Source organism: Condylostylus longicornis, unplaced genomic scaffold (assembly GCF_029603195.1).
Source record: "Condylostylus longicornis isolate FDR11 unplaced genomic scaffold, ASM2960319v2 ptg000145l, whole genome shotgun sequence".
In the NCBI taxonomy this organism is placed as follows: Eukaryota; Metazoa; Arthropoda; class Insecta; order Diptera; family Dolichopodidae; genus Condylostylus; species Condylostylus longicornis.
Window position 1 is genome coordinate 1,885,913 of NW_026578113.1, and position 19,270 is coordinate 1,905,182.

The window sequence follows — 19,270 nt, forward strand, 5'->3', positions numbered from 1 at the left end:
TAGTAATATGTTTTTTTTGTTTATGATAATGATGATGATGACGAGGTTTCTTGTTACTTTTAATGCAGTAATTACTTATTTGTTTATATTTTATACACAATTCACATAATAAATGAAAAACAAAAATAAAAATAAAATTATTATATCTATATTTTGAGTATATTACAGTAATACTATAATGTAATAATATCTCATGTAAAATAGATACTTGCATATTATAGTAGAATATGGTTTAAGAGGATTGCGCATATGAACAGTTTATAATTTAATTTATGCCTTCAAGCCTCTAATATACAAATATACTATATACATGTACTAATATAATAACGTTTGAAACTAAAGTGAATTTTAACTATTATAAAAAAAATTTCATTTTATTTTTGGTTTTTACAATATCTACAATTTGAAAAAGAAAAGAAATTATAAGGAAAACAACAACCACAGCTTGAATTTTTCATAAATACAATTTTAAAACTTTATTTATTTTGTTCAAGATATTGTAATAGTTATACGAGAATTGAAGTAGAGAATTAGTGTTGAATACAAAGTTTCGTGATTTTTATAGAGGTAAACACAAAAAAAAAAAAAAAAATTAAAAATGAAATTGAAAAAATTCGTGAGTTAAGTATTTGCGTATAGTAAGTGATTTCTTTTTTGTTTTTGTTTATATTATGCCTATATAGCATATATTTCACATGTTATTATTATGTACATATATATTTTATGTATATGTATGTTGACATGTTCATTAGAAAATCCCATTGCATATTTGAAGTGAAATTATAAGATTTTTTTATTTTATATTTTAAAGGAGTGCAATTGAAAAATAATTATTGTATTTTGTTACATGAATGCTTAATTTTTTTTTAGTTTTATAATTTAATTCAAAATCTAGCAATTTATAGTTTCAATTTAAAGTGAAATAATATATGAATATATGTATGTAATTTGTACATAAATAAAGAAAAAAGGTTAAAAATATTAAAATTAATACAAGCATAATAAGATTTTGTAAACATTTAACTTCATATGTAAATAAATTAAAACCCAACACAAGAAAAAAAAAAAGAAAAGGGAAAATTTTTTTCAAAAATAGAAATTAATCATGAACAATGTCAACGGATTTAACATTGGAAAATGATTTACAATTTCATATACAACAAAATCAACTTAAAATAGCGGCAACAAAACGAAATTCAACATTAACACGTCGCGCCAATTTATTATCATGTAAACAATGGTGGAAAGTTTGTTTTATTTATGATGATCAAAAGGATTATTATCGTAAAAAATATGGTAAAAAATTGATTACGTCAAGAAATTTAATAAAAAAACAAAATTCTATTAAAAATATGAAATCGAAATTAAATACTGTAATGTCTTCAAAAACTACTCCGACAACAACAACAACAGCTACTACAAATAATAATAGTACTACTAATACTAGTAATAATAATAATAATGAAAATCGTTACTCAATATCATCATCTTTAAAAAATCTATCACCACAAAAACTAATCAATTCAACCAAAAACTCTTTACGACTTCGCTCAAGGAAGCTTTTATTCTTAAGTAGGCACAATAATAATAATAATAGTAGTAATAGTAATAATAATAATGAACAAAATGATGAAATTTCTTTACAACCAAATAATTTACAACGGCAAAATCAACAACAACAACTAGTTAAACAACAACAAAATGAACAACAAAATTATCAATATCATCATCAAATATTAAATGACCAAAGTATTTTATTTTCAACTTACTATAGTAATAATAGTAATAATAATAGTTTATATACGTCTACAACAATAGCAACATCTACAACGATACCAACAACGATTACAACAGAAAATTTACAATATAAATATAAAAATTCTGATGTAAATGCAAATGATCATCTTATGAATATTTGTAATATTTTAGATGAACCAACAAGACAGAATGCAAAAGTAGCTGTACTTGATGATCATTTCTTATCAACATGTAATAATAACATTAATGATTCTTTAATAAATAAAAATAATGAACAGTTACCATCAAAAACAATAAAAAGACTTTCAGAGAAAAATTTACAACATCAGAATCAACATTTTCCAGAACAAGAACAACAACAACAACAACAACTACACTATCAAGATCATCAAAATGGAAAATTATTTCAAAAACATAAAATATTTCCAACCCAATTCAATAATGTTGCATCTAATAATTTAAATAATAGAGAAAACTTGTTTTTAAACGTTCAACAAACATCATTTTCAAATGGAATATCAACATCAGTATCACCATCATTGTCACTATCACCATCAATATCTCTATCACCAGCATTATCATCACCATCATCATCACCGTCCGGTTTAAAAATTTTTTCAAAAATTGATAGATTTTCACTTAAAAATCAACAAAATTTAATTAAACATACTTTTGATGTTGAAGATTTTAACGACACTAGTACTAATTTAATTTCAAAACTAAATAATAATAATAATGATGTTGATGATCAGCAACATCAGGTTAAAATTAATGAAGAAAATATTAATGAACTTAAATTTATTGAATGTGGTAGTGAACAATATTTGCCTAGAAGAAAATCATTATTAATATCAGATACAACTTTAATTAATAATTATACAAATAATATAAATGAGGATAATAAAAAAAATTGTAATAATAATAATTATAATAGAAAAATTAATATTGATGATAATTTTATTGATGTTGATAAATTGAATAACAGTAAATCATCTTCTTGTCCAGCTACATTTTCATATTTATCGAAAAATTTTTCAACTCCAATACAATTAAAATCACCATTATCATCATCATCATCAACACCAGAAATTTTAATAAAATCACCATCATTATCACCATCAATATCAATAGAAATTGCTACAAGTTGTAATAATACAAATTCAAATAGTATTAATACATCAAGAAGTTGTAGTAGTCAAAGTACAATAAGTGGTTGTAGTAATAAAATTAATCAGTATAAAGAAAATGAAATAAATAATAATAATAATAATAATTTAAAAATACATAATGGGAACACAAGAACAACAGCAACAGTAATACCAAAAATAGCAGAAACAGCAATAACATCAACTTCAACATCAGCTGTTAAAAAGAGATTATATTTTAATGAACATGACCTAAGGCATCTATATATATGTAGAAATCGTACAGGAGTATGGTATCATGATGATGAAATTAATTTTAGTTTGAGTGATGTGACATCTGTTGGTAGAAATAATGATAAAAATCAAAGAATTATTAAAAATTATAATAATGAATTATCATTGGAAATTAATAAGGGAATTCTAGCTATGGATCTTGATTTGAATTTAATGTAAGTTGAATTTAATATCAATTAGAATTTTATTGTTATTTCGAGACTTATATAAAGACCTTATAAATTTACTAGTTAACCGAGAGCAAATCAAAAGAAAGCCTCAGACAATTTTCTTTTACATACTTTTGCTATAAGTCAAAATGCAACAAGTTAAGAAAAAATCAATTCTACTTTTCTCATTTACAAAATTAGGTTATTTTATTAAACAAATCCAACTCTTCTTCTGCCTTTTGTATAAGATCCGTTCTACGTGTTGAAAAATTTATGTGAACCGTTTAAAATAATTTATAAGAAAATGTAGAAACTAATTTGATTCTGGTTAACTAATTAAGTAAAATATTTTATAGGAAATTTAGATTTGTTTTTCTTCTTTTAAATTTAATATTATTAAATATTCATAGATTTCTCTAATATTCGTATTATGTAAATTTTTAAATATTTCCTTATGTTTTCTATTTATATGCATAATATGGTCGAAATATATATATAGCCATAAAAAATGCATTCATGACTATGTGTATTGTAAAAGTTGAAGTGAAAATTGTGTTATCTTAATGAACAAGAATTTCAAATTTTATAAAATGTTCAGAAAAATTAACAAGAAATTAATTTAGAAGCATGCAAGCAAGAAGAGATAAAGAGAATTTTTAAATTACTTTGGACATAATATATATATATACTCGTAAAAGAAGTTTAAGTGAAAATTATACTCAAGTTGAAAATTAGTTGGTCAAGACTTGAAATATTGCGTTTGCTTGAATATAAACAAAAATATGTATGTATTTCAATAATATACGCATATTGTATCGGTTTGTGTCTATGACAGTTAGTCTAAAATAGTTATAAAAACAAGTTATACTCGTATATTAAATTCAGTATGTATAATGAATGTTTTTCGAAGTACTTCGAATACTACTTTACTGAAATAATATAGAACATGCGTAAATTCTAGAGTAAATACATATTTTTGACAAGAACCATTAAGAAACTTTATCGTTTTACATGGTTCCGAAGGTTTAAAGTTTACAAAAAATTTTACAATAAAAATATTATTGTATTGTGTTACAAAATTGGATGAATAAATATAAATACCTTAGGATTCAAACATTTTTTTTGACTTGACACGTTCCTTTGATTACGCCAACCATCTGTTTTGCTGTTGTATAAAAGAATTCCCATAATTTATTCTTATAACATGGTTCTTGTCTTTGAAAAATATTAAATTTTTAATTCATCTAAAAAATCATCTTCAATTCCAATTTTAAAATTTTCCCTGTAAACAGGAATAGTTTCCTTTGTAATTCAATAAATTTTTGAATAAATTCTAAATATATAGTTCTTCTTCGTGTACACTTAATTGCAGTGTTGTCGTCGCTTACAATGAAAATATATAGCACGGTAATACTTGTAACACGATAAGGCTTTTTAACCATGTTGCAATATATAACCTCAATACATCGATCAGTTTGCAAGCAGCAAATTTTTGGAAAATGAGTCGTCTTTAAAAATCTTTGAATGCTGATTTATTGAAAATTTAAATTTTAAAAATTTAATTTATTTTGTGTCTTTTTACCAATGCGGTTCAATATAAAATTCAATGTTGCCATCCAATTAGAAAATATAAACTAGCTTGATTTCATGGTTAGTTTTGAATTTTTTTGTAATATTGAAAAAAAAAAATCACTGATCTTAAATTATTGTTCTCGAAATTGTAAATGGTTGAATTAAAAAATTAAATTTAAATTGTAATTCAAATGACACATTTTTTCTACAAAATTTAAAATGCCAATCAATCAAAATTTTGAAACAAACACATAGCCATCTATACTAAAGAAATCTTTAAAATTGAAAGTTTATAATACAAAAACAAAAATTATATTGAAGAATCTCAATAAATTTTGAATTTTTTTAAACCAACTTTGATTGTTTTTTTTTTTTTTTGTATTTTATCCAAATTTATTGAAGATGAGGTCTAGCTTTAATAAAAGAAAACTTTTATTTTTATTCGCTATACAACTGTATTATTAAAAAATAAAATTGAAATCTTTCGAGTATAACAAAAATTTATAAAAAGCAAAAGGTTAATAAAAAAAAAAATCAAATCGACTTAAATTCGATTAAGATTGAATTAAAATCGTTTTGTTGATCGATTAAAAGAGAAATGGAAATTAATTATAAAAGTAACGTTTAATCAAAATCTAGTTAAATGGAATTTTTTTTTTTCAATGGTCTAGCCTAGGCAATCGAAAGTTAAATTCAAAGTTATTTTTAGTGATCTTTGTAATAGAGTCAAACATTTTTGTTTTTAAATTAAGATTTTAAATTATCGATAAATGAATAGCTATCGATAATCTATATACATACACATTTTATAATCTAGACAAATTGATTAAAATCTGAGTTGAAAAAAAAAAATTGTAATCATAAAAAAAAAATTGGGTTTTCTTATTCCATTCCAAGGTGATTAGAGGTATAAGCATTTTTATTAAAGTTTTTGGCGGTCATCATCGTATTCATTTTTCATTTTATAACAGTCAAGTTTTTTTTTGTTTTGTATATTATTTATAGCTGTTTACAAGAATAATGTTATTTTTTAACTAAAGTAGTTAATGTTTACTTGCAATAGTTTTTTATTTCACTCCAAAACACTGTAAAAATTATTTTACTGCCAAAAGATTTTGATCAGCCTGTCATGGTAGGGTTGTTTGTCTTATCAATATTTTTTTTAAACTTTTATTGTTCGAATTTTCAATGCGAAATTAGTATCTTTTTTCTTGAACGCTCAATGCCAATTTAATGAAACTGATACTAAGCAATTCTTTTACTGTGCACAAGAAAAATTCTGCGTAAGTTAAGCAGCAATTAAGGATGTGGATGAGAATGAATGAGATGTGGTTTGCTTGATCGAAAACTATATTGATTTTTGTAGCAGGTGTCCTTTGACTAAAGAGCAATATTAAATCAGTTTAGTAAGTTGATTTTACTCAATAAATTGTAAATATTGTAAATTTCTTCTTCTCTGCAATTGTTAACATAAATTTCCATTATTTCGACTAACACCAACCTAATCAAAAGATTTGTTGAAAGGAGTAACTGAATATAAGTATTTGGGCTGATGCTATTTATATGCATATTGTCTAAGAAATAAAATGTTAAAAATGTGATATTTAAATTTATATATGTTAGGTTTTACTGTTGTATATGATAGAGTTTTAATGCAGAAAAGCATTCCATTCGAACAATACTATTTGTTCAATACAATTGCATACTCCTCCCAACTAGTTCGAACAATTCTTTTCGCAAATTAATGTACAATGCATTAGTATTTTTGCACAGAACGCCACATACGAAAATGTGAAGTTTAGTCTATTCATTAGTGATTCACGTATTATAAGATCGTTGAAGTTCAATTCGATATTAGATTTCAATCGTGTTTTACAGTTAATGTTGAAATATTTCAAGATGACAAAGTATTTGTATTCATTGATGAAGAGAAGTAAAAAGAGGAGTTGTGGGCAAGAACTGTCACGTGCATGGTAGCCAGAGCGATATGGCCCTGTAGGGATGAGAAGAGGACGAAGGCGTAGCTGAAACATGGTAGAGCTGATCTCAGCGTACTAGTGGGGGTGCTAACGGAACATTACATCTTGGAGAAAAGGGCCATAAGGCTTGGAGTCGGGGATGTCAGGATGTTCTGGAGATGGTTTATATGAAACATGTGCTTTGTGCCTGTTCGTTTTTGATTTGAAAGAGGAGCGGCGTCCTGGGAGCTTTCATTTATTATGGCTTGGAGTACCTGCCGGGAGAGTCTTTGAGGTTCATGGCTTTTGAAGTTCGCAATGGAGGTAAACTGCCGTTGGGTCTTCTTTTTGGTCTAGTGCTTCGCGTGGGTACCCAGATTGGGCCGCCCCTTCTTGCTACTACTAATACTACTACTACTACTACTATTCATTGATGAACTGATTCTTGAAACATTTTTCGTATCCCCAATTAGCATTTCTTTTGAAAATCTGTATTGGAGTCCTAATAAAGTGATACTCCGCCTTATTGTATCAAAGTGGTACTTTTGATTTTAACAAAAATTTTCTGGTTCTTAATAAACTGATCTTATCACTATAAATATCACATTGATCGGTGGTTGGTTGCTTTAAATTAAAGAACAATAACTCCGTACTATATTTTTAATTTCTTATACTATATTATATTTTATTTTAAATCTCTTTTGTTCCGTAATATGTGTTGAGCTTTTTCTTTTTTTTTTAGTTTACTACTAAGTAATAAAATTAAAAATTTCAAATTAACATTTTTGATTGATTTGAAATGATTGTGTTGTAAAAATGTCTAAAAGCTGGTACATGCTGATAATTTGATTTTTTTATTTAAAATTAATGAAATATTTCGGTGTCATGATTTTGTTAGCGCGATATTAAAATTTATTTTTGATATCTTTCAACCGTGTATTGGAAAAAAATTTACTTAGGATTTTATATATGTATATACACATAATATATTTAGTCGGAAGTGCTACTGATGTTTTTTTATTCTTTTGATCTTTTCTCTAAATAATTTTTGATTACAATCACCTTTTAATCATTGTTATTGTGCTTTATATAAAACAACTTCCCTATGTTTGCCTATATTTTGTATTACAATTTTTATTCATACTATTATTATTTTATTGAAGGGAGATTATGTTATATAGGTAGATTTAGAGAATAGGTACTTTTAATTTAACTGCAATTTTTCATTGTTGACAATATTTATTATATTTTGCAATGGTAACCCTTTTTATGACAAAGTAGAGAAAAAAATTAAGTAGAGGAAATGGTGTATATTGTAATAATATAAGTGGTAGAAAATAATTTTAAAATTTAGTTAACCGCAAGAAAATTTGTGTGTATACTACTTGAAAAAATTACATCGAATTCAATAAAACAAGTGTTGCATTTTTCTACATGTCAACCATATGGATTCACATGAATGCTTTAAAATATATATGTAAATAATTTTAAGTTCGAAATAAAATTAGGGTTAAGCAATATTATGTAAATTATATGAGCTAATGGTTAAGAGAATATTTTACTTCAAGAATTTCATTGTTCAATTTGTAAGAGATTTTAATAATATCTTGCATCATTTTTTAAATTAATAATATTATAAGTTCCGGGAAATTAATTAAAATTAAACGAAAACGGTGGAAAACAAATGATTATTTTGTGAATAAGAATATTTAAGGAAGGGTCTATTAAGGGAATCAAGAAAAAATTCAATAATATAGTAAACATATTTTTTGCAACAAGTTGTTTAGAATTAAAAATGAATTTCATAGCGAAAAACTGGCTGAACCGTTGGCATTGTCAATAATATGCGCCTTCTTATGCTCTTATTGAAAGTCTCCATACTTATAATATTAAATTTTAATTAACGATAAAGTATATTTTAATCTTTAATATTGTTATGCTAACACATAAAGCACATAAATCATAATAATCATGTGTTTTTCTAAATAATTACAAAATTCAATTGTATAATTAATAATTAATCGATTCCATTAGTTATTCAGAGGATATCGATATTTATTACCTTTTAAATTTTTTGTTTTTAAAAAAAATTTATTATTTTATATGTGATATAAATTATATTTTATTACCTTTGACTTAACCTTTTTATAGTATACTCTTATAACACTTTCCGCAGCTAGCGATATAACAAAAAATACACTAAAGAGATACCTAATTACGAGGAAAAAAAATTTATAAAGTTGAAATAAATCTAAAAAATTTAAATTAAGAAAAAAGAAAAAAAAATATACAAAAATCTATTCTAATTAATTACAAATCATTATTTTTTCTCATTTTTTCAATGATTATTAATTCTGATAATTTCCTTTTTTTTCTCTTATACAACAATATTTTCATTATTATTCTTTTCTATTTCCTTCAAATTTATACCATTGAAAATTTCCAACAGAGTTCATTAAATTATTTATAAGAGAATGAACACAAAAAAAATAATTTTTTTTTTCTTTTCTAAAAAGATTAATTTTTTTAATATTTTTGTAATAAATTTTATTATCAAGTCCTTCGATTTATTTGGTTACATAAAATGTTTTTTTTTAAATTAAGTACTATTCTATAATATAATTTGTTATACAGTCGAGCAGATTTATTTGTGACACATACATAATTTACCCACTTCCCACTTCGTCATGAATTCCGGCGAAATACAAGATGTCAGTCAATTCAATTATCTCGGCAGCATAATATCGACAACTGAGGGGGTCAATGAAGACATAGAAAATAGTTTGAATCTGGTTAAAGCGGCATTTGGCAGATTACTGGCCATCTGGAAATTTTCGCACTTATACAGAAATACAAAATTAAGAATATTCAACACATGTGTTCATTGTGTCCTGCTGTATGGTTAGCAAAAATGGCTAACAAAAAATGAATGCACAAACAAAATACAGATATTCATAAATAGAAGCTTAAGAATAATCTGCTGAGAATTCTGGCCAATAACTAACAGAGACCTCTGGGCTGTAACACACCTATATCGCAAGAGTAATAAGAAGGAAAAAATTGAGATGGATGGGCCACTCTTTCCGACGGCCATTTGAAACAATTGCAAGATACTGAAGTGAAACCCGCGTTCGACCACCCAAGAATACATGGCTAAAAGCAATAAAGAAATAAATCCCCACTGCCAACATGATATGGGCAGAAGTAAAACGAATAGGCCCTATAAGAGTTCGTTAGAGAAGCTTTGTGGAAACCCTGTGTTCCAGCAACAAAACAAATAAATAAATTTATAATATATTCTAAAAATATAACCTATACAAGGCTTATTAAAATTAGAAAATTTTGATGCATTTCATGTCTAGATTTAATTGACTACAAAAATCTTGAAATTGATTCATTTTCCTCATTTTATAAGATATAATTAGGTATGATCAATTAATTTTCATTATATTTGGATTTGACTGCATCTATATATATGAATCTATTGTGTAAACGTGTCCATTTAATGTATAAATAGTATGATATCGAAAACTATATTAATGAGAAATGATAACGATTCATTATTTATACATAATATGAGAAAAATGTTAAATAATATTAAAAATTCGATATGAAAAACAAATCTTTTTAAGATAAATTTATATTAATACACTTAATTTTTAAATTTAACTCTTTAATAAAATATAAAATTCACATATTCACATACATTTACTTGTATCGTATATAAATTAAGAATAATAAAGAAAACAAAGTATAAATGATAGTAATAAAATAACTATTTAGATACAAAACAAGTTATAATCATTTACTAGTTCAGTGCTAATAAACATTTATTAAAGATAGATGAGGAAAAAAGCAACGATAAATATAAAATCGATTTTTGTTTTTTACATTTTTCTGTTTTTCTTACTTTTAAAATGATTGATTTTTCTTTTTTTCTCATATACTAATACGAAATGAGGTATGTGTAACCGTTATTCTTAAGGTTTTATGCGAATAAGGTATAAGTTTCATCTGTTTTGAAAGGTGTCTCATTTCCTTTTTCAATGTTCTGATGCATATGTTATGAGCAGTCAATGAGCAGTTGGCTTCTCAAACCAATAGTCCTCATTTTATTAGGATATAGTAGCTTTTGTTATAACGAAACTATTGTTAGAAGCTTTTGTTCAATGGCGATCCTAATGGTGCATTAAATTTGCCAAAATGTAAACACTAGTAAAGAAACATTTCCGATACTTAAAGAATATACGTCCGACCGTGCAATTGCTGTTGAAGTGCCCTTCTGATAACGTAAAGAACTGATAGCTATTTGATAATTTGTCACATATATATATTTTTATTCTACGGAGATCGATATTGAAAATGAGCAAAATTGGCTCACTGAAACTAATACTAACCGTATGTGGTTGAATGTCGTGACTTGTCGTTGGTAGGCCTTAAAAAAAATACCCTAAATATAGTCATATGGCGTGTTATTAAAAAGATCATTGAAAACTCTACAACTTTTTTTCGACAGCTTGTGTAAACATTCGTTTTCCAAGGTCGCAGGTCCACAAAAAAGACTTAAAGTTTTCAGTTAAAATAGAGTTTATATAAAATAAACGGGTATTAAAATTTGGTAAAGAGCAACATTAATTTCTTTTCTATTGTTTAAAATAAATGGAATATTAGAAGAGATTAAGTAACTTAGCAATAGTATATCTGACTAAAAAGTAAAACAAATGCCTTACTAAAGCGAGAGCACTAGTAGTTATGATTAACTTGATATCAGACCATACCGATCTCAGCTTTTTTTATGAAGTAAATATTTTCTTTTCCAAGAAAAAAATTTCAAATTTCTTGCATGAAGCTTCTCCCTAATGCAGTGAATTTGCATTAAATTTCTCAATATTTAAATGAAAATACCAAAAAGTAAAATTTTTATTACACAAAATAATGTGAGAGAATTCCGGTACACATAAACCAAATGAGAAAAAAAAATTTTTTTCTCTTCATTTTTCATCTTCATTTTATAAATTAATTTCATTAATGCAAGGCCAAATCATAATCATATTTCAAAAAAAACAAGCGTAAAAAAAAAATAAAAGAAAAACAAAATTTTATTATAAATAAAAACTCAATTTATAAAAATAAAAAAATTAAAAAACTGAAATGAAAAATATTAATATTTTTTAAGATAAAAATCATTACAACTTCCCATTTATAAACACAATAATCTACGATGCCCAGTTAAGAGAAACAAGACACTAACAAGTCAGTGAATAAGTGATTTGATTGAAACGATATGCATTTTTGTACATAAAAGTGTTGCCATCTATGAGCAAAACATCAAAAATTTTTTTCTTATTTGTTTTGTTTTGAACATTCCAAATTTGATATGTGGTTTGTGACAAAACAAATGTTCACACTCTTTACAAAAAAAAAAAATAAAAATCATCAAAAAAGAAAAATTATAATTATTGTAAGAATAAAACCAACAAAAAAAACACAATTTTTTCCTGTAAAACATTGGAGCTGCAGCGGCGGATTTAATGTGATGTGGTGTTGGATATTAAAGCGGTAACAGCGCACTCTGATCTTAAACTTTTGTTTTTGTTTTTTACTTTTTTTTTGGTTTCATGTTTATAATAATCATTAATAATGATTAGAAGAAAAGAAGATGAAGAATTTTTTCTGATTATTTTAAGAAAAAATTTGAAAAAAATTCAAATTTTTCGGGATTTTATTTAATTTTTTCTCTTAAATGGTTCTCTAATTCTTGTTTTCTTCTTAACTATCTGAAATTTATTTAAAAAAGAAAAAAAAAAGTCCGATAATATTTGTTAGATATAATCTTCTTGTTACATTTTGAATAGTATGCGGTGTTTAAAATGACAAACAAAAAAAAAAATCAAAAATTATAGTCACGTATTAAGAAAATGGTATAGAAAGAGCTGTCTCTATGACATTCATATTTATTTGATCCATAGAATCGAAAAAATCCCGACAAGTTATTTTCTACAACCATTCGGAATTAGTGAAAGAGATGAAAAAGCAACGGTTCTGAAACAAAAAAATGAAATTATTTTTATTATTTTCTTTATTCTGCAAATTCTGTGTCTGCAAACTAAACTACAAAATAAAACAGACTACTTTTTGCAGTAAGGCAACAAAAATGGGTTGCGAATGCAGTACTAAGTTTTAACTGCAAACATGAACTCAATCCTATTTAATGTTTCTTTTGATATTTGTCATCCCAAAAGTAGGCAATAATTATTGAATAATTGAATTATTGTTATAGTAATGTAAATAATATTTAATCGCTTCTCAGCCTTATTAAAATACCAAGATATAAATTAATAAGAAATCAAGATATATACTATTTCCACTAATTTAAGGAGGTGCGGAAAAATTTTCAATGTTTCACTATGGAATGAATTTTTAATTTAAAAGACACAGTTGTAAAGTTGAAGAATTTTAGTAATTATTTGTGTCTTCATACAAAGTGTGGAAGATATTTAAAGAAAAATAAATATTAAAATTTTAATAACATAAAGTATATACATACAGGAACTGTTTACAACTATAGGCTTATTAATTTTTAAAACATTAACAACTTTAAATACATTATTTATATGAATGTTATCTTGTCGTATTAGAAAACAAAAGAGAGAAAGAGAGAAAACATTCGATAATACTTAGTAATCATCATAAAAATTTAATTTTTCTTAATATTTTCTTCTCTTTTTACGATCAAATGTATTTAAATATGAAAAAAAAAAAATTTAAATACAAAAAAAAAAAATAAATTTTTTTTTAGAAAATTAATTTTAAAGTTTTTCGGTATATTTCTTTTTTTTCTTTTCTATCTTTTTTTCTCGATGCGAAGATTTATGTGAAAGTTTTTAGATTAGGAAATAAATTGGACACAAAAAACAAAATATTATTAATAAAAAATTTAATATGTTGATTGAAAATTAACTAAGATTATCGTATTATTAAATTGTCTAAATAATATTATATTAAAATATAAAATTGAGGTTAAAAGTGTTATATGAAATTAATTCGCGCAAAACATTTAATTAATTTTTTATATTTTCAATATCAGAATGAAAAAGATCAAATTACATTTTATAATAAATACGATAAAATTAAAGTTTTTAAAACGATATTAAATTACTAATTTCTTAAATAATTAATTTAAAAATATTAAATCAGATTTAGTAATTATAAAAATTAGAATTAAAATTAATTAAATAAATTTAAATTCTAATATTTTTTGAAAGAATAGCTCAAAATTTACCTCAAAAATCAAAATCATTTGCAATAATAATTAAAAATCTTATTTTTAAGTTAAGAGGAATTGTTAGAGTTAAAGACTAAAACTAAGACTATGTGATTTTAAAATAATTTTGAAATAAAATTTCAATTGGAAGCCTGTGTCTTGCTATTTTAATAATTTCAAATTTTTTTGAATTGTTTTGAAATTCATTTCATTCGAGAATAATACCGTTTTTCTATACTTGATTTAAAAATATTTGTCTTTTTTCAGCAGATTTTAATTTTTGTTTCTCTCTGTGTAAGAATAAATATATTGAAATTGTAATAATTATTTTTTGAGTATTCTATTACAAATGAAATTATTTTGAAATATTTTTGTATATTATTCATATCAATTCTTATAAGTCTAAAAAATATTATAAAAAACTTGAGAACTCCTTGAACTGGAATGTTATTTAAAAATTTCCTATTTGACATTCCATTTGATATATAAGAGGAAATTTATCATAATACATTCAACAGAACTCTGTTTTTTACGATATGGAAGTATTGGCAATTTCTATTACGATAAAAAATTTGAAAGATAACTGAAGATGATAGCACATTATGGCTGATTCCGTTCTCATTTTCATGTTGTATGTTAAATATAGGAAGCTCGATTCACATTGATCTGTCATATTTTAATATTATATTATGTATAATATAATATACATATTTATATATGTATTGTTATATTATAATAAGTACATATGTTTATATCAAATATTGTGTTTTATGATGACATTAACAACTAATTTACAATGCATATTATATGTATAATACTATTATTATTTTGAGGAAAAAAAAACTATAAAATAAAATTAAATGAGATTTTGAGGGTAATATGAAGGTTCGATAAAAAAAACAAAATATTTTATCATATACTGAATATCTTGTATATTAATTAATAGATTTTGTTATTTTGTGAATTATAAGGATTATCTAAAGATAATCACGTCTAACTTTTAAATTTATTTTATTATAAAATTTTCTATAAAGATTAAGAAACAAGAAGCATAAATGCCGAAATTACATAATGTTATATACAAATTAATTTATGCTTTTACATTGATATACTTGATCTGTATACATATGTACATATATACATATATACATTTATGTCATAAATATTTATAAACCTATATGTATGTAGAATGTGTGCATATTTTAGATTATTGATAATAATTTGTTTAATTATTATCGTAATATTTGCATTTTATTCATGAATAATTAAAATATGGAAAATTTTTTTTTTTAATAAATATTTTATTAAATTGAATTAACTTAATTAATTAATAACTTTTGTTTGATTTCTTTTTTCATTTTATATTTTTGATTGTCAAAACCTCCAGCTGTCTTTAATTCAAAATATTTTGATTTATTTTCATTATAATTTTTTTTTTTTATTATTAAATTGTATTTAGTTTTTATGTGATTTTGCAATAGGATTGAATGAGCACCATACAAGACATAGCTACTATATGTTTATTAATATGATTTTCTACTTAATAAAAGTAATTTATTTATTTGCATAATGTAGGTTAGAAAGTTAAAAATTATTGTTGGGTACAGATGTGATTCAAGATAATGAATTTGAGTTTTGAAAATTTGTAGCATCTTACCATTGAAAAAAAAAATTGAAACAAACATGTGAAAAAATTTTAAATTTAATTTTGAACAAAAAAATATGTGAGTTTTAATAAAACGAACTCCTAAATTTTGTTGTCATGCAATTGGATATTGTCATAAGAGGAGAAATTTCTCTCATGACAATATCGAAATGGAAATATTTTTAGGGTTCCCTAGATCTTCTATAATAATTGTAATGCCTGTTAATGGAATATTACTCTTATATTTAGCAATTTTAACCCATATAACCACAACATTTACTCATATTATAAGCAATCCCTCCAAAACATTTTCTCTTCATTAGAGTATACTACCTATATAAGCAAGAGTTTCGTGTTGATTAGTGCATATATGAGATATTTATGGTCGCCCTACACTGAAATTGCATAATTGAAAATAATTTGAACAAAAACCTCGATTCTTTCGAATTTCTCTAATTTAAGATCAATGATATACATATGATGTATAACGCAGACATAATTTTAAAATTATAAAACCAAATAACCCAAATACATAAACAACATGTTTTCGTTAAAAATCAGCTAAGTACTGCTAGTAATTACTTGAATCATAAAAATATGCAAGAAAAATTAACTTTTAATTTTCATATATTTTTAAAAATTTTAAAATTAAACTTTTAATTTCAATGACTTTTAATTCTTATTTGAAACGAACCTCAATAAAATAAGAAAAAAACTTTTAAAATTTTCTTACAATTCAAAATACTTGTTTAGAATTAAATGAAATAAGAATAAAATCATAGCTATTTCTTTCAATTCAATTAGCATGAGAGTTAAATTTTATGAAAGGCATCATTACAATTAAAATATACATGATATATAACATTTATATTCAAATCTTAAAAGGTTTAATTTGAGGCTTTTTATTAAAAAAATGAATATTTTTTTTGTCGCCCGCTTTACGCCTCCTCCTTACGCCTCCTCCTTATTTAGGTAAATTGAACATTTTTAAAAAACAGTTTGTTAAAATTTTTTTTCGAAATTCTTTTAGTCTTTTTTTTGTTTTCATTAAAATTTTGTTAATTTTAAGAATGATTCTTGTTATTTAAATTATTCTACAATATAACAGAATTTAAAAAAATGCTGCTTCATATTATAACATTAATAAATTAAATTTCATGACTCATCCATTAATTTTAAATTTAAGTATTAAATTTTATCCACCTTTTTCTTGTCAGATTATTTTATATTTTATAATTAATTCAAAAAATTCATTCTTTATATTATGCTTTGTGTTATACACTTTGTTATTTTTAATATATTACTAAAATTATTAATTATTATTCATATAATTATTCTTTTTATTTAATACCATTCATAAATTAATAGATTTTAATAAGAATGATTAAATTATTAAAGAATATTAAATATTAAAATATTTTTTTTTTGAATTCATTGGAATTTTCATATCTTAATCTGTTCGAATATTATTTTGTAACATTCTTTTAAATAAGGTGCTAGGTTTTTTTTTCTGGCCGTCTCTTAATACTATAAATTTCTACATTACAAAAATTGATTGTAAAATCATTCATCTTTCGCTTATTATGCTATATTTATATTTCTAACAAATAAAAAACGTTTCTTACCTTGCACCTCGGCAACGAATTATAGCCTGCACCTTGACAACCTGAGTATACAAATATTTGTTTTTGAAATATTTAGAATTAGCTTTCATTGTTGTATGGCAATAAGTTGAATATAATTGGGCATACTCCTAAAAAATTTGATATTAATCTTTGTATGGCAGTTACACAAAACTCGTAGTCCGAATTTGTCCAATTGCAATAGCAGCCGCATTATTCGTTTTTCAGTTTGTACGATTGGAAAGATTGACGGACGGGCAGACGAACGAACAAATATGTCTAAATCAACGGAAAATTTTACGCCGAGCAAGAATATATATACAGGTTCACACCGCAGATGTCTGTTTCAAGTGGTTACAAACTTCATACCAAAGTTGATAAAGTCTTCATGAAGGCGCCGGGAGTAAAGGTATGGTAATCACATAAAATAGCACTTTATTACCAATCCAGAACTTATATCAAACGAGATGCAGTTCTCTCGCTATTCTTTTGCCATTTTATATAAATATCATATTTTCTTAACGTTTCTCATACTAGAGGGAATGTTAATTGCAAAATTAAATTAATTCTTAAATGGGTATTATATGTTTGTTAACTCCTAAAAATATGCAATTTAATATGCACTCAAATATAATTTTTAATATTTTACCTAAATGATTTTATACAAACCATTTTGAATAACAGCTACTAAATAACAAATGCTTAAATAAGTACAAGACAGAATTTCATAAATGAATTTTTTTATAATGACCATTTTTTTATACATATATCTGTATATATGTATGTATATGTACATATATTTCTATAATTCGAAATGATTTAATAAATTTTTTTATTATAATTCTTTAAATTTTCTTATGGTGATGAATCAATAAATAAAATTTATATGATCCGATTCAGAACATCCTTCTTAAATATCCTTCTTAAAAATTAAATATCATTTATGTAGACATATCGTTTGTATTATGTTATTTGGGAAATTAAGAGATTTAGGGGTGGATTTCGGGTATGTTCATTTAATTATAAGTTTACAAAACATATTGTTTGTATTATTTGTATATAGAAATATAAAACAAAATAATTATTTAAAAAATCAAGAATGATTATTAAAATAAATTACATTTCCTGTATCAAAAACTAAAAAAAAAAAAACAAAATGGAAAACATAGAAAATTCGATTGTGTTCAAAATTTATTTCAAGGATGTTACAAAAATATGCTACATTCACATAGTAAATATTTTTAAAGGGTGACCATATAAGTTTCATGAACACAGCGATCATTTTAATATTATTTATTGGGGGCATATAAAATTTACAGGAAATAAAAAATTGCTTACAATCCATTCCTCATTTATTTAATTCTATTATTATTAATTAATATTAAGCTCAGGAGTTAGTCTTGGAGACTAAATGGAAGATATTGATTCAGAATGTCTTAACATACTAAGAGTGTCAAATGTGCCAATAGTTTTTAATTGTGAATTTGTTGCTCACAGCGGACGAACCGAATAATTTATAACTTATACGAACTGAACTGTTTGCAACTTGTACATACGCAACACTTTATTATTTAGGCATAAATCGCCCTTCAAATTTTACCAAATTACCAAGTTTTGCTAAATACTATTGGTTCACCTTATATTTTGTAAATTTCACATTAGTTTCATTTCATCCAAATCCTAAATGGAATTTGGATACATATAATATTTTTATACCTCAATTATTATTCTTTATATCATTTTATTACATTTAACAAATCGGAAACTAAATTTTAAAATAAAGCCGGAAATAAAATTGAGTTTTTTAAAATATTTTGTTTACAGCTTTTTTTTGTAACATGATAAACATTTGCGTACACTCTT

At 24.1% G+C, this 19,270-nt stretch overlaps 1 protein-coding gene across 1 annotated transcript in view; it reads left to right on the top strand.

Moving 5' to 3' along the window:
- The first annotated feature begins 663 nt into the window (after positions 1-663).
- LOC129615723 (probable serine/threonine-protein kinase DDB_G0282963) overlaps positions 664-19,270 on the top strand; it is a 96,687-nt gene continuing 78,080 nt past the window's right edge. Inside the window, exon 1 of the mRNA XM_055531090.1 lies at positions 664-3,352. Coding sequence (XP_055387065.1) covers positions 1,113-3,352 — 2,240 coding nt within the window. The 5' untranslated portion in view covers positions 664-1,112. The remainder of the gene's footprint in view (positions 3,353-19,270) is intronic.